The sequence below is a fragment of the Geospiza fortis genome, unplaced genomic scaffold (assembly GCF_000277835.1).
Source record: "Geospiza fortis unplaced genomic scaffold, GeoFor_1.0 scaffold104, whole genome shotgun sequence".
Classification (NCBI taxonomy): Eukaryota; Metazoa; Chordata; class Aves; order Passeriformes; family Thraupidae; genus Geospiza; species Geospiza fortis.
In genome coordinates this window covers 4,831,958-4,857,901 of record NW_005054325.1, presented here as the reverse complement: position 1 = coordinate 4,857,901, position 25,944 = coordinate 4,831,958, and the positions used below count along the sequence as shown (strand labels likewise).

Here is a 25,944-nt window from a genome sequence, read left to right as displayed (position 1 = left end):
GGGAGCCGGCGGCAGCGCGGGGAGCGGGGTGAGCCCGTGGGCATGGGGCATTCTGAGAGCACGGGGAGTTCGGGCACCGGGGCTGGGGAGGGGTCTGCAGAGCAGGTCCGTGCAGAGCACTGAGAGCTGGCGGTGTTTAGCCTGGAGAAAAGGAGACTCGGAGGGACCTGATCGCTCCCTAGAGCTACGCGAAACGGGGGTGTAGCAAAGTGCAGGGCGGCCTCTTCGCCGAGTCAGCCAGCGACGGGATAAGAGGACGTAGCTCAAGCTGTGCCAGGAGAGGTTTAGGTTGGACATTAGGAAGAATTTTTTCACCGAAAAGGCGGCTGGACTATGGACTGGGCCGCCCAGGGAGGTGGTGGAGTCACCGTCCCTAGGGGCGTTTAAGGACGTGGCGCTCGGTGCCATGGTCAGGTTCACAGCGTGGTTGGCGTTGGTCAGAGGTTGGAGTCGATGATCGCAAAGGTCTTTTCCAACCTAACTGATTTTATATTCTGCCTCTTGGCAGTTCAGCTCATGCCCCACCCCACGTTCATTCTGTCAGGTTTGTTTATACACTACACATCCCCGTGGAAACAGCGCACTGTCGTAGATTGGCTTTCAGTGTTGAAAGTATTTTCTGCAAAAACAGTAAATGGTAAATTGTGAGTGATTTCTTTTTCCTAAATGGCAAGCGATGAAAGCTCGCTTCTTTAACAAAGAAGGGACAGAGTGTGTGGATTTAGCCCTCCACCTTTGAAGTGCTCACAGGTCCCACCTGCTGAGGTGATTCCAGTAAAAGAACAGATGCAGGACTCTGTCAACTGGAGGGATTTTTTCCAGAATATTGTATTCCTGGAGAGCTCTTGTAAGGGGAGCAGTAGTGTAGTATCCTGTTTTTCAGCTCTTGCACATAGAATTTATTGATCAGATGTCTTTTCACTTCCAAGCAGGCTATGGTAATCTCAACACAAATTATTTTGTCATAAGTGAAAAACATTCTGAGTAGTAAGGAAACTCCTGGAAAGCAAACGTTGATAAAATATTCTTTCTTAAGAAATAACTTTTTTTTCCCCCCACAGATGTAAGCATCTCTGTGTCGTCTTTACAAAGCAAAGAGAATATTTCCTTACTGGGAAATAGGAGGCTTTATTTTGACACTCATGCACTGGTATGCCTCTTGGAAGAAAAAGGTAATTTGTTTGAAACAAGTAGCTATTTTTAATGGCTTTTTGGAGTGGTTTTTTAGTTTACAAAGTTTGTTACTTTTCCTTGACATGCAGTGTTACACCTTGATTTTTATTGATATTTTGGAGGCTTATCTATATACTAGATAGGGACATATGGGATTTTCTTGGGCTTCAAAAAGGAAACAGTGAGCTTATATAACTTTGTTCAGAATAATTTTTACCCTCTTGGTACTTAAAAATGCTAAGAAAAAATGAAATTTTAAGAACTGAGAGCAAAAAAACTAGAGTCTTCAAGGCAGTGGTTTAAAATGTATTGATTGGATTCCTTCATAATTGGCATATTTCACCTTGAATATGCACCAATGTGTTACAATTGGATGGAATATGGACTGCTTTGTACAGTGCAGTTTTTAGGATAGAGTGTAGAATACTCTAAAAATAGTATTATGCTAAAATATAGATAAGGGAATAGATTATTTTTAATTCAATGCAGAGGTGGAAGAGGTACCCTAAGGTGAAGCTCAGTACAGCTGAAGTGACTTGTAACAGCTCTTCATTCCTAAAATTGAGAGATCCTAGTCCTCTTCCCCTGCCAGTGGGTTTCTTCTTTTTCCAGGGCCAGGAACTTCTCAGGAAATTCTCCAGCTCTTTTTCTTGTTTGGTATTCTGAAACACTAGTTTAATGAGTTGCTGGATCAGTTGAGTGAGCACAGGTCAGAGTGTCAGGAGGAGGGATAAGGGGAGAGTGAGCTTTTTAGTGGTAGTAAACTTTTATATCAGCTCAGCTACTGAAAGTGACTTGCTCTCAGCTGTGCTTGCTGATGCTGAACTGCTGGTGAGTTTTAAATAATCACACTTTTGCAAGTGTTTCTTTTCATAATGATTAACTCTTGTTCGTGACATTTTTACTCCTACATTTTGAGGGTGGAAAATGTGAGGGTATTTTTAGGGACAGTGTTTTAGTATAGTTTCCAGTATATTCAGTTCAAAAAAGTTTCTAATAGGCACTCAGAAGCTGGTAGACCTAAAATCAGGACAGTTGGCTGTGGTTTTAGTTGTTGAGTTTTGTACATCTTCACTGGCACTGAATTTTATAGTATAATGAAGTATCTGCTGTACAGAGTCAGAATTCTTGCTTGCTCATGGAAATAACCACATGTGGGAGATGACATTCCACAATAACTCTGGAGAACTCCCTCTTTATCCTGCTGATAGTATAATAGTGCTCTGCTGTGGAAGCAGTCATCCTATGTCACAGTCATGGTTTTGGGGTGGGGAAACTTGCAGGTACTGACTGTGTTCTTTTGTTAGTGCTGGATCAAGAGTTCTGTGTTTTATTATCTTTCATAACTGACATTCGTTGTAATTTGGTGCTGATTATGAGCAAGTGGCATTTCTTTAAACTGTCCAGATTTGGATCTCTCTCTGAATGTCACTCTTTGTTTTGCTTAGGGTTCACTACTCAGCAGTCGGAGGTCATTGTATCTGCATTAGTGAAAATCATGAACACCAACCTGGATATGATTTACAAGGACATGGTCACCAAAGTACAGCAGGTTAGGTCAGAGGCAGTGGTGGGGTTAAAGTAAATTAAAGCCTTGTATGCCTACTAATGAAATATGTGTTGCTATCTATTACTGTTATACATTGCATTTTGAGAGTTTGAAGGTGAAGAGCAAACATTCCTCTGTATCTATTGACTGGTTCATTTTGTCTTGAGTTTATCAGATAGTTACCAAAGTGTTGTGATGGACCTGGATATTTTAGTACTGTGGGTTAGTGTGCAAACCACAAGTAGCTTTTTAGTTTCAACTTTACAGTAACAGGACACAGAGTTACTGAGAACTCTTAGACAGTCATAAGAGGTATTCAGTGCATGGATTTGAATTTCTACATTTCTTTTGTAGACTTGTAAGAAGGAAGTACAGATCCCCTCAGTTGTTTACCATCCTCTTATATGGTGCTTGTTTGTTTATCTGTCTCTCAGTGACATTTATGTTGTATTAGAATTCAACCTCCTGGGGCTGCTCTGAGAGCCTGGGGTCACAGCCCCAGGTCACCTTCTGAGCACAAGCTGCAACTTGTTTCATAGTAACCAGGCTGCTGTCTGGAGACGTGAGGAAACAGCAGCTGCTCTCTCTGTAGCGTAACAGTCTTGGCAGAAGGGTGTCTCATTAAAAAGTGGGATACTGCAGAAGCGGATTTTGTGGCACTTCCCACCTAGGGAGGTTTCAAGCCAGTCTTCCCACCTTTTAGATTGTAGGCAAACCTGCAATCCTCCTCTTGTGCTGAATTTGTTCCACAGTCACTCAGGGAATGCCATGTTAAAGAGTCCTTTTCTCCCATGGTTAGTTGTATTTTACAACAAGCAGTCTCAGCCTCCTTCTGTGCCTAGCTTTTTTGAATGAAAGTTGTTTTGTGTTGGATTTAATGCTGCTACTGATGGTAGATGTTTTCTGAGACTTAGATTTGACCTCATGTGACTTTCTGCCATTAAGATGCAATGTGTAGGTTTGTATGGCAGCTCAGGAAGTGTGTGTGCCGTCAACACTGGGCCACATGGTAAATTTTTACTTCCCTATAGCCTTTGGTTGCACAAGGTCTTTTGCAGAAAAAGAACAAAAAATTGGAAGATTTGGAATGTTGTGGATGAGCTATTATCAAAGTATTACCTTGGTTAGATAAAACCTTAGGGAAAAACAGATTTACATGTGTGTGTATGTATAGGCATCAAGAAGAGAAAGAATGTGGAAGATTCTGGTCTCTGTTTGCTGAGTCCACTGAGGAGAAGAGAGAACAAGAACAATCTGGAGACACTGAGGAGTAAGAAAAGAGGTGTCCATGCAGTACTCTGTCTGTAGACTTTTTGTAATATGTCCAGAATACTGACCCATTTTTTTCAGTCTTGTGGTCAGGTAGCCTGGAGAGACATCTTTAGATGCTACTTAGAAATAAAATGCTGCGAGGTAGAATTGCATTTTGTGACAAAACTGAAGTTAGAGCGCTGAGTCAGATTTGTAGGGGTCTTAGTCCAGAACCAAAAGCAAGGGACTACTTATTAGAGGAAGATCTTTAGTAGAGAAGGCAGTTCTTATACGCATGTGTGGGTAGTGTAGGATCTAGAACAATGTCTACAGACTTTTCCATCCTTGAAAGTTGCAGAGAATTCTTGTTTGTCTTCAATCAGTTCAGTGTAATGGACTGAGAAGAGCAATTCAAAGCATCAGTTCATGATTCTGAGCAGTGAGGCAGAGACTTCCTTGCAGGGAGAGGCAAAAAAGGAGGTAATTACAGAGGAGTATGGTTGTGCTGAGGAATTTTGGTCTGAAGGCCAGCTTTCCTCATTTGGCTCAGAGACAGCTCTGCCTAATGCCTTTGCTAGCTTAAGAATTTGATGACTTGGAAGCAAATGTTTCTTTCCTGGGCTAATAATTGAATTATTCTGATCTGTGTTAGCACTGCCAATTTTGTCAGATATTACCAACGTTTGAGCCTAACTTACTTATTTTGTCACTGTCACTCTATCTTGCTTTCTGAAACTTGGATAATCAACCTGAAATTGCTGAATTAAAAACTTCAGGGCACCAAAATAGTCTTTCATGTTTGGAGGCACAGATGAGGAAAAGTATTATAGTTGTGATATGTTCTGAGGTTCTTCTTCCTTCTTTTAAAGGAAATTGCACTTCAGCAAGTTATGTCCCATATTGCTGGTGTGAAAAAGGACATGATTATTTTGGAAAAAAGTGAATTTTCAGCGCTTCGTGCAGAAAACGAGGTAAAAATTACTGTCTTGGAAAGTTCTATTCTAGAATTTGCTTGTTTTTTTTTTTTTTTTTAATGTAGAAAAGTATCTTGTACCAAAGGAGAGGACTGGGACTGGGATGGTTTAGCACATTCATTAATGACCTTGTTGGAACAGAGTGAGGGCACTTGCAACAAGTCTGCAGATGATCCAAAGCTGCTGATACACCAGGCAGTTGTGCTGCCATTCAAGGGGACATCAACAAGCTGGGAAAATGGGGTGACAGGAATCACATGAAGTTGAACAAATGGAAGAGCCCAGTCGTGCCCCTGGGGAATACCCTCAGGCACCAGGACAGGCTGAGGGTGACCAAATGGAAAGCAGCTTGGCAGGGAAGACCTGGTGGACACGAGGTGCACCGTGAGCCAGTGGTGAGCCCTTATGGCAAAAGCAGCCAGCAGCCTCCTGGGCTGTGTTAGGACGGCTGCCAGTGGGACACTGCTGATTTCTGCCTCGTGCTGTTGTTTGGAAGGGCATAGTACTAAGTAAATATGCATGGGTATTCATCTGTACACATACTGAGGACATGCAATAGTGCTTGGTTTGCCTGACTTTTCATATTATGGATTATAGTCAATGTTACTGATGATGCAAATTCTGTAGATTTCTAGATAGTGTGGTTTTATATACAGAAATAAAGTCTAAAATTCTTTTCATACTCTCACAGAAAATAAAACTTGAGCTCCAACAGATAAAGAAGCAAGTCACGGTAAGATACCATACCAATATAATTAAAAATTAACACCTGTTTAATTAGCTGGAAAAAATAAAAGGTGCTACTTTCAGAATTTCATTTTCTAAGCTGTGTTTAATTGTTATGATACGTGTGATACTGAAATTGCTGTTGACAGTACACCGTGGTCTGCAGCAAAGGCACTTTCATGCATACCTCATTTATGGGAACAGGAAACTGTGACTAGTACAAGAGGCAAACCAAAACATAACTGAAGATATTTTTGTGTCCTTAATTCATATTCAAAAAGTAGATGCCATGTCATGGTTAAGGCTGAGTGAAGTTCTGCATTTAGGGCTGCCTGTACATTAAAGATACAGCATACATTTAAAGTCACAGTACTTACTAATTGTGGGGGTTTTATTGTTTGGTTTGGTAGTTTTTTTGTTTCTTTTTTTCTCTGAAGACTTTCCTGTTACCTGTCCAGAATTTTAATGGCTTTTTAAGGCCACCAAGTTTGGGGCCATTATGTTTGGTCCCATTTGTTTGGGAGCAAATGATCAGTGCAAGAAAATAGGCTGTGTAGAAAGCTTACTCTGTTTTAAAATACATTTGGCATCTAATTTTTGAATTGTAATTTATTTTATGGTTTTAGTTGCATGTAAATGAGGTATTGTAATCCACTAGTAGAGCATCAAGGATCTCAGTCATCTTTTCTTAAAAGCTAGATGTCTTTATATTTTCCTTTCAACTGTAAATTCAGTTCCCACAAGGGCATGTTATATGCTTGCTCATACAAAAAGACACAATGTAAAACTTCAAGGAAAATTTTTATTTTTTTATTTATTAAACTATAATGTATTCTGTTGAAATGACAACTAATGATAAATCAATTAAAGTTCAAAATCCAAACACAGAATTTGAGTCTAATTATTGTTAATGCTAACCTAATGAGTTGGCATTGGCCTACTTGAGAAATGCTTACTTGGTTCTAGCAGTAGAATCTCCCAGAACATCAGCAATCTTTTGTTTCTCCCACATATTCATCTGATCAGCAGTTTGCCACATGACAAACTATCAGCTGACTGGAATTCCTGCCAGGTGATTGCATTAAAATGGCAGCTGTCACCAGGAAAAGCAGGACTCACAGCTATTGATAAAGTCAAATGCAAGTGTACAACTTCATAATAGTTTTAAAAAGTTAGATGTTTAAAAATGCAGTAAACATTTGCTGACCTTTCAAATGTCTATAGCTTTTTCTGAAAATTCCAGATGTAGTCTTTAGAAACAGATTTTCTTTTACACTGGACGGTGAGAAACTGCTTTGAACATTATTTTGAGCATCAGGATTGCTTCATGGAAGAAATCCAACTTATAGGTGTAGCCAGATATGGGTTTCTAGATATCAGAGAGAGCTACAGGATATATGAAACATTCTCTGCATTTATAGAGGATGTGCTCTCAGTATAAATACTTATAAATAAGTATTGTAAATACTTAATACTTCTGAAAATTATATACCTTAATTGGAGATCTATTAATGAGATATAAAAATAAAGATAAAATGTATTTGTCCAATTCTTTCTGCTTATGATAAAACAGAAAATCTTGCTTGCTGCTTTATCAATTTTTCCCATTAGGATGAAATTACCAAAGTTCATGCAGATAACAAGTTAAACCTAAACCTGGAGAAGAGCAGAGTAAAAGAACTGGTAAGTTTTGGCTACTTCTAGAAACATCTCAACACTGAGTAATCTCCAAATTTGGGTGAGAGCATCTCACCCAAAGAGCATTTTCCTACTAACCTATAGTATCACTCAGCTTCACAATGGTATTAATCCAAGTTACTCGTCCTTATGCTGGTATATGCAAGGTGCCATGTTTAGGTCTGTATGTTTTACCTGTTTTGATCTTGTTTTAATATCAGGATTAACACATTACAATTAAATATATTAGATATTTAATCTAATATGCTGACTAGCTGCCTAGAGGGTATTCTGTTTTATATTTCTTTATCTATTTACATGCTTACTATTGCTTACATGTTTTGTTGGATCATCATTGGAGATGTTTCATTTCCCTGTATCTAGTTTGTCAAAAAATACCTATTGTGGAACTAGTTGTAAATTTTTTTTTAATTGTAAGTTATCCTGGTTCATATTGCTTTTGAGCTTTGAAATACCTGGTAGATCTGAATTGATGTAATCTTAAATTAGGGTAATGTAGATGTAAAATTAGAAGATTAATGAGTTCTTGCATTATGCACAGCACTCTAGAGTTCTGTTCTCATAGAGTCTTTTTTTTTCAGTAGCTTTTAGGATCTCAATTAAATGGCATCTTCTAAACTGAAGGATCTTTTAATAACTTTTTCTAAATTATTATTATTTCTTTCTCAGTCCTTATTCCTAGGTGTGTTATAAAGACAGGTTTATGTAAGTTAGAATACTTATCTTCAATGCAGGCAATAAGAACTGTTCAAGTAGGTATCATTTATCTTCTGTGTGTGCCCCTAGAAACAGTGAGTGATTAGTTTAGGTAACAGCTGTGTTGGTGACTCAATGTAATGACTAACAGTCTGTTAGCCCATGGTAGATGCTTGAATAAAGTACAATTTGAGCAGGTAGACTTGTTGTTTAAAGGTTAATACTTCATGCTAATGCTTTTAAAAAACATCATATGAAATGTAGTCATTGTGTATATGATAAGCTTTGTAACAATTTGGGCTTACAAAACTTACATGAAACCCCTGCAGTAGTAATAAATTAGGCAGCAGTATTTTCTTGTATATTTATGTAGGTAGGATTGTGGAATTTGGACTTTGATCTGTGTAGAACACAACTTTATTTTGCCTCCCAGGAAAGGCAAAACTGCATGTCAACTTTCTCTTAAAAAAGTTGACCAACTTTGTAGTCTGTTGTGCAACTATAATTTCATAGTTTCTATGGAAACTGCTCTTTTTTTTTTCCTCCCCCACCCCACCATTTAATTGCAATGAACAGAAGAGGAAAAAAGCAGCTGAATGGGGAGCAGGTTGTAGCACATATGCTGGGTTGGGGGAAAGATGTAATCCAGTATTTTCTATAGTAGGCACAGCATCATTGTTGTATTTACTTCGATTGTAATGTGACTAAGGACTGAATATACAGCTTTCTGAGAGGAAAAAAAACCTAAGGATAATTGAAGGTTACCGTGCATTCTTACTAAGTTACTTTTCAGAAGAGAAATATCTGAAGTGTTAATTGTTTTAGCTTGAAGCAATAAGTAAAATGTTCTTATCCTTCAGTTTGATGTGGAGTGCTGAAAGAGAATTTCTTAGTTTGCCTACACTGATGTTGGCAGTCCTTAATGTTTCAAATTTTAAATGGTTTCTCTTTTATTTTTTATAGTTTATTATTTTATAGTCTCTTCTACTTTATTTCTCAGAGAATCCTACATTACTTAGTGCACATCTCTTTATGTTGTGATTTGTGTCTTCAGTGTACAGATATGATTTAAAAACTTGAAGTGCAGTACAAAAACTTGTATATATTCATGTGTTCATGCATCACAGTGTCTCTAAGCTTGCTGTTAAAAGCCTCAAGATATATCTGACCAAATTGAATTCTTCCTGCACTGTGAAAGACGTGGACTTAAGGGGAAATCTCCCTGTTGAATTTCAGAGTGGGAGGTTTAGCCTTGTCCTTTCTTCCTTTTTTTTATCCACTATGTTTATGTTGTTACAAACGTGAGGATGGCTTCCACTAAAAGGCCAATTTCACTGTCTTAAACCTAAGAGTAAAATCCTTGAGTCTGACCTAGAGAGTTCTAAACACAAAAAAACCCTTAAAGAAACATCCAGAAAGCTTGTAGAATATAAATAATTCAAAAGATGTGTATTTGCCTAACTGCATCTGTTTAAACAGATGAACTATTTCAGTCCATAAAATTATTTTCATTCTCATTGTTCTTTTGATAGTGATCGGTTCCTAATGTGAGGTCCAATTCTGGCATTTCTACCAAAACATAATTTTTTAAATTATTTTATAAATATTCTGCCATTTTGACACTTTCAAAAATGGGGATTTATAAAAAATGTCTGAATTTCTTTTTTTTATCCCTGTCTTCATTTTGCAGAATCTAGTGACTCCATTAATTGTAGACATGCTGTTATTTGTCTTTATATAATTTTCTACATTTGTAGCAGCCTGCTGTCTTTTAACTTCAACTTGAGGTCAGTCAAAAGTCCAAACAGAGCTCTAGATCTTTAAGGAATGTTTTTCAGTGCTGAAGCATTTATGTAGATTAATCTGATTTTAATGTTAAAATTAGATAACCTTCTGGAGTGAAGGAAAATAAAGGTGACTTTCCACATGGGAATGTTAATAGATAAGGTTATTGCTGTTTAACTCAGGATTCTGAGATGGGTGCCTGATGACCTTAGTACTCTTCACTGGAAACTGGTGCTTTATCAGTTGTCTGTGAATAATTTAATTGCTCAAGTAGCGGGGCAGGAACCATTATGGGTGTCAAGGTAAATCAAGTTCATGAGTCAGAAAGGTAACCTGATTTAAAGGTATGATTCCTTATTTTGGATTTAACTTTTCCTTGAACCCAAATAGCCATAACTTAAAAATAAGCCACAGCTTCTGGTGATCCACAAACAAAAGGCTTCACATGCAATACAAATTTTCTATTTTTAACAAATATGCCATGAAATGACAGGTCAGAACAATTCAAATTGTGAATGCATATGGTGCTGGCTAAACATTTCATTGATAGCCAAGTTTGATGTGATTTAAAAGTGTTTTCCCCTTCCTGAAGGCAGCAGATGGTTCAGTCTTGATTGTGTTTGTATGCCAGAGTCACTGTTTAGAGTCATAGGTCCTTGCTTTTCAGAAATGCAAATCTGCCAGCCTCTCTTCCAGCTGCTTACTAATATATACAGATTTTGTGGAAGACGAGTGTCTGAAGAACTTATTGCACTTCACATTTTTGAAGTGTGCTTTCAGAAGGACAGCAGGTACCCTACAGTGCTGTCTCCCAAGTGCTGTCAGACAATAATCTTGTCCCGATTATGTGTTCTGTGTAATCTAGAAACAAAGAAACATGCTTTTAAGTGGGGAAAAAAGGGAAAAAAAGTTTAAGGACCTGATCATGTTTAACTTTTTTTTTCTCCTTCTAGTATTCACTTAATGAAAGAAAACTACTTGAAATGAGGACAGAAATAGTGGAATTGGTAAGAATTTAGTAGCTGATTATCACACGGCAAATCTTTTTGTACTTGTGTTATAGACCTTGCATCCTTTTTGGATTTGGTGATGTCCTTAGGCACTTTAGCTTAAGTGTCTACAGAACAAAAAGACCTTCATATATATTATTAGACCATCTGCATGTATATATGAGCTGTTCAGTAGTCACTTTGTTTTGAAACCTCACACATGTAGTATTTTTTGTAGATGAAATTTCACTCACAATGTGAAATTAATTCTTTCCCCCATGTTCAGGGAGAAACTCATTGCTAGACTGATTTGCCTTCATTTTAAAGGAGGTTTTTACCAAGCACCACTACTTCTCTTTGTTTCCTGATTTATCCCTTGGAAGTCATCTAGCAGTAAATCATTAACTGATTCACAATGTTTCACTACTGCTGATTTGAAACTATCAGCAGCTCAGCAGTTGTTGTTCTTAGTTTACAAGTTGGATTTTTCAGTCTCTTCTGAGTAATAATTCTATCCCATATTTTTTTAGCGGAAATCCTGTCTTCTGTCATAATCAAATTCTGAATTTGTAGCTGATTTTGTGGTAAAACTCATTGCGAGACAAAGACGTGTTTTTGTGACACAAGACCAATTCTCAGTTTTTCTAGTGATCCATAAATCTCTCTGCTCCAGTATGACTTTGTCACGAGTGGCTCTTAGGCTTCTCAATAGCTCTTACAATTGAGCAGTGACTTTAGTCAGTGGGCTGAATGACAGATTGAAGTTAATGTTTATGCTGTTAGATTGAGATAAGAAGGCATCGAGTTCTGCCAGTTTCTAGATTACTTTTTAAGGAACACGTAATCACATAAATTTCCTGAGTTCACCAAATTATTCAGTTCCTTGGATACAATCAGCTAAGAAGGAACTTGTTGTCTTTGAATAAGGTCTGTGTTAGCTCAGCTGGTTAGAGCATGGTGCTATTAATGCCAAGGTTGCGGACTCCATCCCTGTACAGGCCATTCACTGCAGAGTTGGACTTATGATCCTTGTGAATCCCTTCCAACTCAGAATATTTTGTAACTTCTGTAAGAATGCAAATTAACATGTATTTAAAGAGGAAGCAAAAATACAACTTGAAGAGATGGGTTAAATTTCTAAATAAACTAGGAAGTGTTCAAATTGCATCACTTTGTTGCTTTGCTTTCTAGCACGCACAACAAGACCGAGCTCTGACCCAAACTGACAGAAAAATAGACACAGAAGTTGCAGATCTGAAAACAATGCTCGAAACACACAAGCTTGATAATATTAAATATTTAGCAGGTAAGGAGTCTGGCGGTTGTCTCTGATGGTGACACTGCCAAACATTGTTAAATGTTTGGCAAACTCTAAATTGGCTGTATTTATAAAGGCCCTTATTAAAAAAAAAAACAAAAAAAAAAACCAAACTTGAAATAGTCTTAGGCAAGATTAGCAGCCTTATTTCTGTACTTAACCCAGAAGAAGTTTCCTGTGATTCACAACTTTATTTTGGATGGAATTTTTCCAGGTTTTTGTCCTTCTTATACTGTTAATAATAATATGTGTGAGAAATCTGAAAGACTGCCTGTTAACAAGGACCAAAAAGTTCTGTGCTTGACTTAATTTATGTAAGCAGTCTGCTGTATGCATTTCTAGGATTTCTTCATCCATCTGATGGAGATCTCTGTGCAAAAAGGAACATTTCTGTTTTTCTGACTATTCAAGGCCACATATTCTTTAAACTTCCATATTTACACAAGTGCTTGGAGAAAATACTATATATGTGTGCTGACATTATTGCCCTAGGTAATTTTAACATTTTGACATTTTACTACTGCGTGTGCAGTACTATTAAATGAGGTTTGCAGTAGAAAATTATTCTGATTTAGATTTTCTGATTATTTTTTTCATAGTGGGCTTTGTCAAAAGTACAGTGACATAAGCCTAATAGTACTAGTATTTCAGACATATTTAGAGAGAACCAATAAAATGGAAAATAAAAGGTGCTTTATTAAAATTAGAGGAAATTCTTTTACCTACCATTCCTACTCAAAAACAAGTTGAACTCTACATGGAAGAAAAACTAATTTAAAATAATTTGTATTGTGTTTAAAGGACTCCCATTGCCAATAAAGGCAAAAATATTTTGTGTTTATGTCTTGAAATAAAATTTTTATTTCATTGCAGTAGAAATTTAAAAAATGTAAAATTAATAAGCCTTGTTTAAAATGGCTTTTATTCATTTGTTTGCTAAATACTCGACTGTGTTTTATTAATCCCATTATTTATTACCTTGTTTTACATCTGTAACTTGTTATATTGATCTTTTTGGAATGGTAAGCAAGTAAGGGTTTCTTTCAGCCTTTTGATAGTTTTCCAGCATTCTTTTTTTTTCTCTCCTTCTTATTTGTCATTTTTTATACTCTTCCTACCTTGAAATGGTTTGTTGTAAAGGAAAAACTTAATCTCTCACATGAGGAGAAGTGAACTTTTGGTGGGGAAGTCACTGAACTTTTAGTATTGTAGTAAGATGTGTACATTGCTTTCTGAAGAGATGTTTTGAGAGGTATTGATTTAATGTTATTTAATGTCAATATTAATGCTATTTTCCTTCCATCTTTATTTTCTTTCAGGTTCAGTATTTACATGCCTTACTGTAGCACTGGGATTTTATCGTTTATGGATATAACAAAACATGAATTTAAAGGACTTCTTTGCCTGAGATTCTGAAAAAAGGAAGTTTTTTATCTTTACCTGAATTTTTAACCAAGTCTTGACTGTTTTATTTATTATTTTATAAAGCAGACTGTGTTGAGAATGTAACCAAAGACGTGCCTAAAAACAAACTGTGCACATACCATGCCAACATTGAACCTCACCTTGACGGGAGCGCTTCTGCTGTTTCCCTCCGTTCTGAGCTGCAGGGCACCTGCTGCTGTCTTGGTGTAGGCAAAGACTGGCATTCCTGACAATGGAGTGGGCCTGCATGCTGCAAAGAAAATCAATGGAATTATGTTCCATTGCCTGCTTAGGCAGGTTGGCCAGACTCAGTTGCATGTGTTGGACTGAAGTATTTATTATTAGTGTAAAAGTGAAGCTACGTGTTCTGTGGCTTGGAGGCACTCTTGTATAAGTGGAGTTTGTGCTAACTGAATCATGCTCACTTCCCTCCCTCTAACACTTGTTCTTACAGTTACTATGATCAAATACTTGTTTGGCTATTTTTGTAACATAGCTATCAGCTTTTTTTCCAGATGGCTGCCCAATCAATTGTGTTCACGAACGAGTCCTGTATAAAGATAGCAGTGTTTGTGTTTGCTGCTGGTTTTGTTTGTAAGGTATTTCTAGAGATTTTTGTGACTAACTTGCCTTTGATAGATGTAAGTATCTGATACTCATTCCATATGCTAATTGCTTACCTTACCACTGTAACTGGAAGTTGGAAATGCAGTAACCTACACTGGTTGTGTTAATTTGTCCTTAGGTGATACAAAGTGTCTCAGATGCTGCCTTCTTGATGAAAAGGAATTGATACTTCTAGAAAGGAAAGAGATTTTAAATGGTGGTTATGAAGCAGGCTCTTAGGCAAGAGAACTGCAGTACCAACAGTCTTCTGGGGGGGCTTACTGTTTCATTTCTTAAAAAATCATGTTGATTCTTCAAATTTGGAACTCTGATAGTGATGACAATAATTGAAGCAGCAGTGGACACCTGTAAAGATGTTAAACCCACGTGAATCAGGAAATGCCACTGAAAGCAGTGAAGAAAGATGTCCAGTGTATCCAAGTATCTGTCATTCTTCCACTGATGAAACAATTGTTTTAGTAGCAGAGCTGCCATCTGTGTTCCTTCACTTAAGGGAAATTTCCCTTTCCTGCTTAGGGGAGGAGGGGTGCTTGGTTTATGCAGTGGTGATAAGTGCTGTTAGAGCACAATAATGGCTTTGCTTAATGAAAGCAAAGCTTTTTGGCTACTTTGTGCCTGTATTGTAATAACCATTTAACATTTTTGTGGTTGGAAGTGCCAACTTTGATCATGTGCAAGTTCAGAGGAAGAGATGAATGCCTGTAACAATACTGTACTGGCCTGAAATAAAGAATTTTGAATATTTCATAGAATATGATGTGTTTTCATTATAAAAGCAACTTTATTTGAAAATTGTCTCTTTGGTTGAAGGTAAGTCACTGCTCATATGAAGTCTTTAAGATAAGAATTTGCAAAGTCAACAGCCCCTCCAAGACGCTGAAGAGAAATAACATAAGGAAAATTATTATTGTAGACTAACTTAACAACCCCTCTAAATTAATGAATTTATACTTGAGAACATCACTTTTTTGTTTAAGTTTTTTTTTTTATACTAAGTTACAGGATTTGACGCCTTCTCAAATTAGAGAAGCAATAATTCAGTTTTTAGAATGACTTTGCTGCTGGTCTTATCTTCCCAAGGCAGATGGTTCTATATATGTCCATGGAATCAGTACATGTTGGCCTGCAGGCTTGTGCATCTGACAAATAGTTGCTAAAATAAGTGTTTAAGACTAATTTTAAACATAGGGTCTATCCTGCTAAAAACAGATACTGTGCAAATAAATTTCTATTTAGGGCAGGTGGAAGGAGGAAGTGAAAGATTATAGAGCACCAGCATCTTGGAATTACCAAACTGTCAGCAAACCAGCGCTTCTTTGTGTTTAAGCAAGGAATAAAGTCAATGTGTCATTCAGGAAAAATACACTATAAATAGAACATAATTACTGTCTCCTAGTCCATAAAGTCTTCAAGGGTGTGTAAAAGCTTTTTATTCCCAGTCTTTGTGCATACACAAAATCTTCTCTCATTTACTTTTCTTACCACTGTGTCATCATATATACCACCTGTATTTATTGGCTTTCCAAAAATTTAGAAAATCCCTCCATATATTTCCAAACACAAATCTGACAGAGATTTAAACTCAGCATTTTGGTACAGGGAAGAATCTGTTACAGAATCACAGAATGGTTTGTGTTGGAAGGGATCTTAAACATCATCTTGTTCCACCTCCCCTTCTGTTGACAGGGACACCTTTCATGGACCAGGTTGCTCAAAGCCCCATCCAACCTGGCCTTGGAAACGGCCAGGGATGGGGCATCCACAGCTTCTCTGGGCAACCTGTGCCAGTGCACCACCACGCTCACAGTAAAGAACATTTTACTTATACCTCATCTGAACTGGTGCTCTTTGAGTTTAAAGCCATCAACCCATCAACCCTTGTCCTGTCACTACAGGCCTTTGCACAAAGTCCCTCTCCAGCTTTCATGTAACCCCTCTTCAGGCACTGGAAGGTGCTGCAAGGTCTCTCCAGAGCCTTCTCCAGCCCCATCTCTCATCCTTTCATAGGAGAGGTGCTCCAGCCCTCTGAGCATCTTCCTGGCTTCTGGGCTTGCTTGAGTAGGGCTATATCCATCTTATTTTGGGACCCTAGAGGCAGATGCAGCACTCCAGCCTTGGTCTCACCAGAGCAGAGTGGCAGAATCACCTCCCTTGCCCTGTTGGCCATGCTATTTTTGATAGAGCCAGGATACAATTGGCTTTCTGGGCTGCAAATGCACAGCTCTTGAATGTTGAGAGTCAAATGATCACTGAAGTCATAAATAAAAGCTCACAGTTGGCAATTTTCCAAATTTGTTTCTGTAAGACTCTGTATCATGCTGTATGTTGTGTCTAATTGGAATCATGAGCAATTCTAAATGTACAGAGATATTTTTCTGCTTTGATTTTTAATTTTCAGAGCTCTGTCAAAAGATGCAAGTGAAAAATAAATGAGATTGTTTTACCAAAGAACCACTTCAGCTGTGAAAGCCTGCAATAGCTCCCCAGTGATTCAGAAATCACAGCATATTTGCAGTTGGAAGGGACCCACAAGGATCATCAAGTCCAGCTCTTAGATGAATGGCCTGGATGGGGATCAAACCCACAACCTTGGTATTATTAGCACCATGCTCTGACCAACTGACCTAATCTCATCTATCTGTTCATTTCCTGCCTGGCATAAAAAGAAATAAAAAAGAATAAAAGAAAAAAAATCCAGAAATGTTAGATCTCTCAGGTTCTCGCTTTAAGTAAAGCTGAAACTGAGCTCCGGCCCTAATTTGCTTTCAAAAAAAGTCCATTTCTATTGTGAGCATGTAAGAGTAAGGGTCTGTCTATACAAACACTAGTTGTGAGTTTTTCTTGTGAATTTCCCCATTTACATAGCAAAGACAGGATGTTCTTTAAGAATTTTTTTCTGGAGAAGGAAATTGAGAATCATTCCATTTGATGGAAAGCCCAAATTGCACCAAAACTTCTTTGTGTTTTGCAGAAAAAATTGAGATCCAGAGTTCTTACAAAACTGTATTTACTTGTGATATGTTACTGGGAATATCCTGAGTTTGTCTATTTTGTTTTCCTTCTTGTTTTCAGTAAAAGTCCACAAGGGAGCAGTCTCCCTTTCACTGGTATGTATTAGACAAATTGTTTACTTCAAGAATTTTTTTACTATTAAATCCCATGCAGTCTAGCCCCTTCTCTATTAGAAGTGTTTCTTGCATCATTCATTTCCCAGAATCTTGTAGAGTTGTACTTAAAACCACAAGTTGACAAATGGAAACATATTTTTAATGTAGATATGAAATCTGCTTCAATTTTACCCACCACAAATGTTTTGGTTTACTAGAATAACACTTCTCCTAGTTGTGAATGTTCACTTAAATGACCTTTCCAAAAATGGTGAAATCCTGTCTCTAAGCAGCTATTAACAGTACTTCAAGATGTTTTGAGTCATACTGCTTTAGTGGACTTTTCTCTTCTTACTCTTGCTACCATCTGCAGACCTTGCACAGGAAAACTGGTGAGGTTTTTCATGTGGTTTGGGATTTTGGGCTTTTTTAAATCTGCAAAGTCAGGTAAATTCATGTAACTAGTTCTCTTGAACTACTGCAAGATGTGAGCAAGACTTAGTTCTTCATCTCTGCACGAGTTTCCAGGAATCATGTAAACTACCTTTATTATGATTTCTAAAAATTATCAGAACCCTGTAAGACAATTTACTATTTTACAAAACTTCTATTTGAAGTCTCTTCAAGAAATAAGTATGCAGTAAAATAATTTTTAACGTTTTAATATATTTGAAAATTATTTATTATTTTGAAATACTAATGTTTTCTTTTAAATTGTTTTTCCTTTATTTATATAGATCTTGAATTTAAAGGGGTATTTGTTGTTGAGGTTTTTGTTGTCAGGTATTGGGTTTTTTTTTAATTTTAGAATAAAGATTTCTGTATGAGCAATACAGTTCCTTTAGTCTCTAAATAGACAGTTCATTTACAATCAAATATGTGCCTGGAGTTTTGGGGGTCACTTTGAGCAAAAACAAAAAAAATCCCTTGGAGATAGATGGCCTGCTGTGTCTTTGTTAGGAAAGCTTCCTTTGGCTTAAAACATATTTTTTACCCTATTGCTAAACATTTTAAAGCTGTAGCGTTGCTTCTTTATTTTAGGCTTATGTTCTATGTCAGAGCAGTCACTCCTGATCCTCAACATGCAGTGTGAGAGGATCATGGAGATCATAACAGCCAGCATTTGCACAATGTTCCTTTGAAGTCTGCCCCTTCCAAGGAAGAAGATTCTGGTTTTCTTGGGAGGGTGCCTAGTTGGTATCAAAAACAAAAGTATTGGAAATGAGTAACAAAATATTGCAGCAAATAAATATCAACCTTGGGCCAATGTTTACCCCCATAGTGAGGCATGTCAATGTGGTGTAACATTTCAAATACCCCACATCCCACATGCACCCTGTCAAACTCTTGGAAGTTCATTAGGTTCCCTGGTGTATTCTGAAGTTATATCAGCTTGATTTGAGTCATGAGTAATACTACTCGTGAACAATCTCTTCTTGTTGGATGAGTAAAAATGTAGTGAGGGGAAAAAAGAAGGGTGGTGTGTTGTTTTGGTTGTGGTTTGTTTTTCTTTCCCTGCGGGGAAGTGGCACATGTTCTGTGAGAACTTTAAACAGATCTGTGTGGTACATGAATATAACAGTGGCATATTTATAGCAAGCAACTGAATTTGGTCAAATGCAGCTTGTATACAGGGCTCCAGGGTTTACATCAGAACCAACAGAGACAGTAATAGTTGTCTTGGGGGTGGTCCGGGATGGAAGCAGGGCAGGTTTCTCAGCTTGAAGGGAAAACTCAGCATTTATACTGCTTGCACTTCAATCTCCAGCATGCTTTGGTCTTTCTCCATTGTTAGAAACTCTGTAGTCCTCTTGTGCAGGACTTTTGGGAATACATGTTACTTCATGAATGGGCAGCTATTAAATGTGTCACTGTTAATTGTGATTTTGTCCAGAATAATGGGTCACTCTAAGTCATTCTCCTCTCTTTACCCAGGATCTGTTTTCTTGTGGCAAAGGTATACTATGTTCTATATACTCACAAATTCTCACAGCAATGCAAGAAATTAATAAATACAAAGGCCACTTGTATTTAAAGAAATTAATGCAAGAAATGAATAAATACAAAGGCCACTTTTAAAGGCTACTTAACACAACCAGACCCAGATAGCAGCAGGAGATTTTAAAAATCTTTTATATCACGGCTTTAACAGAAGTCCCTTCCATTGCCTCATGATTTACATGCAGAGTTCCCTGGTGTTCCTTGACTCCAGCTAAGCCAAGGACCTAACCACCTAACCAAGCTCTTCACTGAGCATTTGAAACCAAATAACATGACAGGCCTGTGCCTATTAAAAAAAAAGACCTCTGCTGGTGCTCAGAAGAGACTGAGCCCACCTACTGTGGATCTTGCACATCAATTTTACATTTTTATTCAGTTGGTTTTTGATGTAGTTAGTTAACTTTTCTTATGTGTTACATTGCACCACCACTCAGAAGGGCTGGGGTCTGAGAAGTTTTTTAAGAAGGAGCTCAAACTATATGGAAATTAAGGGGGGGAAAGTGCAAAATATGGCTCACACTTCCAAAAGTCCGTAGGAAAGTTATGGCAGAGATGTTAGTATTTTCGTTCCCTCTAAAAGGAACTGTGTTTAAAAATAAACTGAGTTGATTTTTTTTTCTTTAATCCTCCTAGCCACCTTCCAGTCTCTGCACTGCAGCATGCTCCTGTATGTGAATTTTTTCATTTTTAATAATCTGGTTTGGGCATGCCCAAACTACAGCTCTCGAAAAAAGCTATGTTGAGATTACTCTCTCTTTTTACTACAGTAAAAATGCATTCAAGACTTCAGCACATTTAACAACATATTGTCTGCTGAGCTGCTTAAGCAGTTAACATGTCTTGTTTGCAACAGGGTCCCAGTTTGCCCTGAGGTATCAAACCACACCTGACAAGTTATAAATTTGGTGATTCATAAGGTGCAGCTAACTGGAGGGTTGGGAATGTCTGATAAACAGTGGTAGTCATCAGCTAACAAAGCAAAAATATGCTCACTGTGAAAGGTAAATAAATGTTCTATAGAAACCTCCATTTACTTAAAAGCCAGTTTTTTGAAAGATATTTTCTTTTTCTGCTGTTACCTAGCAGGAAAAAATAAAAAAAACCCCCATAGCTCTGTACTTGAGTACTCTTAGCTCATTTTCCTTTGCAGTTCCTATCTTCAAATTTTCAATATGTCATTCAATAAATTATTCTGGATTTTTTTGTCTGCTATTTGTAGTTTCAATATTGTTTTCAAGCTTTCTTGTCCCTGCCAGGTTATAGAGAGATTTGGAGGAGGCAGGGGTTGTTTTTCAGTGTGTTCTTAATGAGGGCTTTAACGTATTTCTTAATAAAACAGTGTACAATGCATTAAAATATGACCAAAGGCTCCCTTGCAAGCCTTTACTTGTTGACTGAAGTTAAAGGCTTATTTATATGGAGGATTCATATCAGTCTTCTGATTGATGCTTGTTTAAGTTTTTGTACAAATTGTATTTCAAGCAGCAATTTAAATATTTTTGTATACTGTTAGTGCATCACCACATGCAGCAAAACCACAAGACCCTGAGGTACTCAAATATGGGGGGGGGGGGGGGGGGGGTGAATTGCAAGGTGCTACAAGTCTGTGTACTGTATAAATATCTCAGATACCAAATAGATAAGACAGTAGCAACAGTGAAAGAAAACATAAGCAAAGGCAGTCTCTTTGGTCCACAAATGAGGGTTGAGGCACGGAGCTCCTCTTTGCTCTTGGACAAAACCCAGCAATGGAGACAGGCAGCTGTTCAACAACTGCCCTTGCAGCAAGCGTGGCTGCCTGTTCCTGTAACTGCTGGTAGCAGTGTGTTAACCCAGAAATTTCTTCACTGTGAAGGTGGTGAGGTATTGTCCAGAGAAGTTGTGGATGCCCCATCCCTGGAAGTGCTCAGGGTTGGATGAGGCTCTGAGCAACCTGGTCTAGTGAAAAGTGTCCCTGTCCAGGGCAGGGGTGTTGCCAACAGATAATCTTTAAGGTCCCTTCCAACCCAACCATTTTCCAATTCTGTTAAAGTGGAGTGTTATTTTGTGTACTTTTCTGCTGCCCTGGGATGAAGCACAGGGCTTATTGTTGGAAATAAGTGAAGTTTCATATAAACTGCATTAGACTTGGTGTGAAAATCATAACATAAACATGTGATGGGGTTGGCTGGTTTTTAGATCTTTTACCTATGTTGTTCTAGCATACTGTGTTTGGGTCCTAATTGCTAGTGACCAAAGGCTGATTATTCCTTGCTAATTACCCTTACTGAAGTAACAGCTGGGCTAAGTGATGTGGTGATAGATCTAAGACAATGAGCTGTAGCCATGCTGGTAAGATTTCTGTAGAGAGATTAGAGAGATAGCCTATAAAAGGCCAAAACCAAGGAGAGTGAATTGCTTCTTGAAGCACTGCCTCAGGGGGAGGAATACTTGAAATATATACAGATAATGAAAGGGAAAAGCTCAAGAAATGGTAACATTAAAGAAGGCCTAGGACCAATAGCAGGAGCAAGTTAGTTGCTAAGTTACGAGGGCAATTTTGGACAGCAGCTGTGTAGGCAAGGATGGTTTAAGAGGCCTGTGCTGAAGTTCCCATGATCAGGGGTTATATGGAAGCATTATGTCAGCATCAAATCATCACACACAGAGTGCAACAATTCTGTTGCTGGGAAAGATACCTGCACTGCCAGGGAAAAGACTGCCTTGATTTCCACCCCACATAGGGCTGGGAGAGCTGGCCAGTGCCACCCTTTATGCCTTGCTCAGTCCCACACTCAGATGAGTCCTTCAAATTCCAGCTCCTACTGGGATAATTACACAGGGAAATCCAGCTTTTGGGAGCAGGAAGGTAGTTCCTGACTGCTTTTCATAGCACTTCTTACCAGGTCTGCAAGCACTTTGAACTTCTGCCCTCAGAAGAGATCCCAGCCTGCCTGAAGACAGGAACAATGACCCTTGGCATAATCTTTTCTGGCAATGGGGATGAAATAGGGCCATTGAATGACAAAAAGACACTCTGCTCTTTTGCTGGGATCCCAAGGGCTGAAGGGCTTTTGTCACAGAATGGATTCTAGCATTTCCAAAGACAAAGGATGGTGAATTCAGTAATGAGTCCCTAGCTAGCCAGCATAATAGATTCACTCTATTTAAACCTTGTCCCCAGAGACCTGTACGTGGGTTGCTTTTTTTTATTTGTGGTCTCTGCTAACACAGAGTTCAGATCGATGGAAGTGCTCATGAAATATGTAACTGGCACTTGTGATGGAGATTGATAAATATGGCTAAGTACAGCTGTGTGTTACAGAGACCTAGCTCCTTGTACTGACGCTGTGGACTGATCCAGGCTGTTGCCAGAATCTTTATTTCATTCTTTTTGGTATGTGATAAATGTTAGTCAGCTAGACAGACTTATGAAGGCACATATGATCTGTATGACAATTATGATTTTCTTGGAGCTCTTTCTCTAGTACATCCAATTTCATTTACTGTGGCTTGCTACCTCCACTCATTCAGGGAGCTGTTCAAATAATACAAAGGAAAGAATACTTGGAAATGTAAAAGGAAAACTGCACAAAAAGTATAGCTTTATCAAGAGTAGATTGTGCCAGACTAATGTGGCAGCTTTCTTTGGTAATAGCTGTATAACAGACTTTCTAGGAAAAAGAAACACTATGGATCTAATAGGTATTGACCACAGGTTCCACATAATCTAGCTTGAAGGAGACACAAAGGTAATGCTGTTAAGAAGTTACCTCATGATGGGAAGACAAAAAAGAGTTCTGTTCACTGCTGTTCAAGAAAGACCAATTCAAACTGTAAGTGTTCTGAGGAAGAGCTACCAGGCTGTTCAGAAATATGATTCACTTCCCCTAACAAATGAAAACTGAAGCCAAGCAGACTCTGGGAATGCTCTCACTGGTGCTATGTTAGTAGCAAACACAAGGAAAAGGAAAGAATTGTTTAAGGTGACAGGCATAGACTTGCCAAAAGTACACTTAGGGTGGAAATTATAAAGATATTCCTGACCATCAAAGAATTTAGGGTTTGGAATAGGAGTGCAGTAGAAGCAGCAAGAAGAGATGGGGTTGGAAAATTTGCATGAACCAGCACAGTCACATTATACTGTGTTGTGCTTATCTTAGCAAAGATAGAACTCCATAGAGAACTTCCCTCTGCTGGAGGCCTATGTAAACACTGGAGGGAAATGTTTTTATTTTTTGGCTGTCTGGAAACCTTTACCACTGCTATAGTACAACATTATATCCACTGGTTCAGATGTTAGGACTATGTCAGCATTTTTTACAGTAACTTCAGTACATCAAAAAACACGTCATGCCCTAGTGTTCAATGAGTATGAAAAATGTGATTTCTAAAGGCTTGGGTGTTTTTTTTCCTAATCTTCTGCCAATGCAGAAGAAATAATGAAGTAATTTACTACAAAACTCAAGACATTACTAATGGGCCATTCCCCTCAGTATAACATGAGTTTAAAAGGGGAAACATCTGGATTCTGAAATGTGCTACGCCTTATTTTGATCTTGAAATTATATTTTAAATTTCTTTAGAGATATTTTTAATATATATGCACATCTAATTACAGCTAAAGATAGTTTGTACTTCAATTATCCTCCTTTCCTGCTAGGTCCTCAGCAGATGAAAGTCTTCAGCCTGGGTGCTCTCTGCCCCAACCACACCTTGATGGATCCTCTCTCCTGCTCCCAGAAGTCCAAAGATGAAAAAGGGTAAATCTGTGTGAAATGTGTGAAATACACACACACACACACACACATGCAGGGACAGCAGGGAAGGACACATCTGCCCTAAAACTGTTTTACATTCACTGTATCCAGTATTCAAACAGAGTTACTTCTGAACACACAGCCCTGGTTTGAAAAAAGGAGTTTCCCACACTGCCATGAAAAGTTGCTTCTTGGAGTGTCAGAATCCAAGGCTCACCAGCAATTTGGTTGTTTTACAGTCTTTTTGATCTCCCTTTATGATTTGTACATTGTCTTCCTTATTCAACCCAAAAGTGCAGACGCGTCATTTCACCACAGCCTTAGTGCCTTGCCCCACGTCAGTCTGGGCACCTCCCAGGGGTGCCTCTGCTGCTCCCCACTGTCCTGGTGCTGCAGAGCCTCTTGCTGGAGATCTGGGGTGCATTTCCAATAGCTGGCCTCAAGCCAACCAAGGCTGATGGGAAGCTGCAGGCATTTTGAGGACAGCACATGAAATGGAAGCCTTTTCTTGTGTATTGATGACACAAATAACCTCTGCTCCTTTTCCGTTCACCCACTCCAGCTGCTGGTCACCATCCAGCTCTGGGATGTTGCAACACTGCATTGCAAGCCTCTGTGTTCTCATCCTTTGTTCTGAAGCCCCGTTTCGCTGGCAACACCGTGTTTTGCCTCTGGCAAAATGACACACATCTGCTGCTCCTCCTCAAGGGCTGTTTGTCATCCTGCTCTCCTCCACCAATACATGGGGTGCCATAATCGAGATTTTCAGGTGTGATGGAAGAGGAAATAAGGTGGTTTTGGAGGTGCAGCCTACGTGTCCTCTGTTATTTACTTCTTTTCTTAGTTTTCTTCAGGAGAAATAGATAAGGTCCTTTAAAGCACGTTCTTAGTTGGCAGCTTGGTGAAGGAGCATTGGGAGTGTGTATTAAAGAAGCTGGAATAAACAACAACACCAAAACATAAGGTCACAATTCAAGCAAATATGCCAGAGGGAACACTAGGAGCAGACAATGCTGTTGCTCAATGTAGTCTAAAGTCCAGGCAGTGTGAGAATGCAGTCCAGTGGAGCTCTCCTGAAGCTTGGAATGGAGAGGTGCACAGAGAGCAGGCCACAGAGGAGGCAGCATGTTTTTCTTTGTAAAGGGTCAATCATGATTGTGCAGTAGGTTGGAAATACTAAGTCATATAAAAGGTGTCAGTGCTAGCAGCAGAATAGAAGCTTTTGCACATTTCTTTATTAAAAAAAAATTAATCAGACCTTAAAACGTTAGTGTGAGACAGCAGGTCAGTCACCATTTCTTATAAAAACTATTGCAGTTGAAAATGACTGTGGGAAAACTTCCTAATTAGCCCTGTTGGGGTTTTTTGGTTTTTTAAGAGAAAAGTAGCTGAACTTCTGAATCTGGTTTCCTGTGGAAACAAAGCTTACACAATCCGTGTTTGTCCTGTACCTAAAAATTTTTGTAACCCTCTGGCAAATCAGGTTTTGACTGAAGTTGAAAGAGTGATAGTGTTGGACATGATTATGTTTTTTTAAAATATTTTGTGAAGTCTGGCAGCAGGATAAGGGACAGAGTCAAGTTACTGCCCTGACTGAAGAAAAGGCTTTCAGGCATGATGTGCTGGTCCCAGCCAGCTGGCCAGGCAGCACAAACGTGCCGTGCCCACAGTGAGTATATTTGTAGCTTCAAAACAGCCCCAGTTTGTTGTCTCTTGGTGGTGGCAGCGCAATTGGAGGCATGAGGAGAGCTGGGATTATTGTGGTGAAGAGAAAGAGATGTGGGACAAAGGACTCAAATCCGTAGGAAATCAGGCTTCGTTAGTTGTGCTGCTCAGGAACAACATGTTTGTCTAACAATAGCTTTCTGCCCAAGCACACACGTCAG

The 25,944-nt window shown here is 38.5% G+C and overlaps 1 protein-coding gene across 1 annotated transcript in view; it reads left to right on the top strand.

Moving 5' to 3' along the window:
• MCUR1 (mitochondrial calcium uniporter regulator 1) overlaps positions 1-14,963 on the top strand; it is a 21,906-nt gene extending 6,943 nt beyond the window's left edge. The window contains exons 2-10 of the mRNA XM_014307002.2: positions 6-28; positions 1,062-1,172; positions 2,622-2,725; positions 4,843-4,944; positions 5,639-5,680; positions 7,285-7,356; positions 10,806-10,859; positions 12,033-12,147; positions 13,479-14,963. Coding sequence (XP_014162477.2) covers positions 6-28; positions 1,062-1,172; positions 2,622-2,725; positions 4,843-4,944; positions 5,639-5,680; positions 7,285-7,356; positions 10,806-10,859; positions 12,033-12,147; positions 13,479-13,534 — 679 coding nt within the window. The 3' untranslated portion in view covers positions 13,535-14,963. The remainder of the gene's footprint in view (positions 1-5; positions 29-1,061; positions 1,173-2,621; positions 2,726-4,842; positions 4,945-5,638; positions 5,681-7,284; positions 7,357-10,805; positions 10,860-12,032; positions 12,148-13,478) is intronic.
• Positions 14,964-25,944: the final 10,981 nt, after the last annotated feature.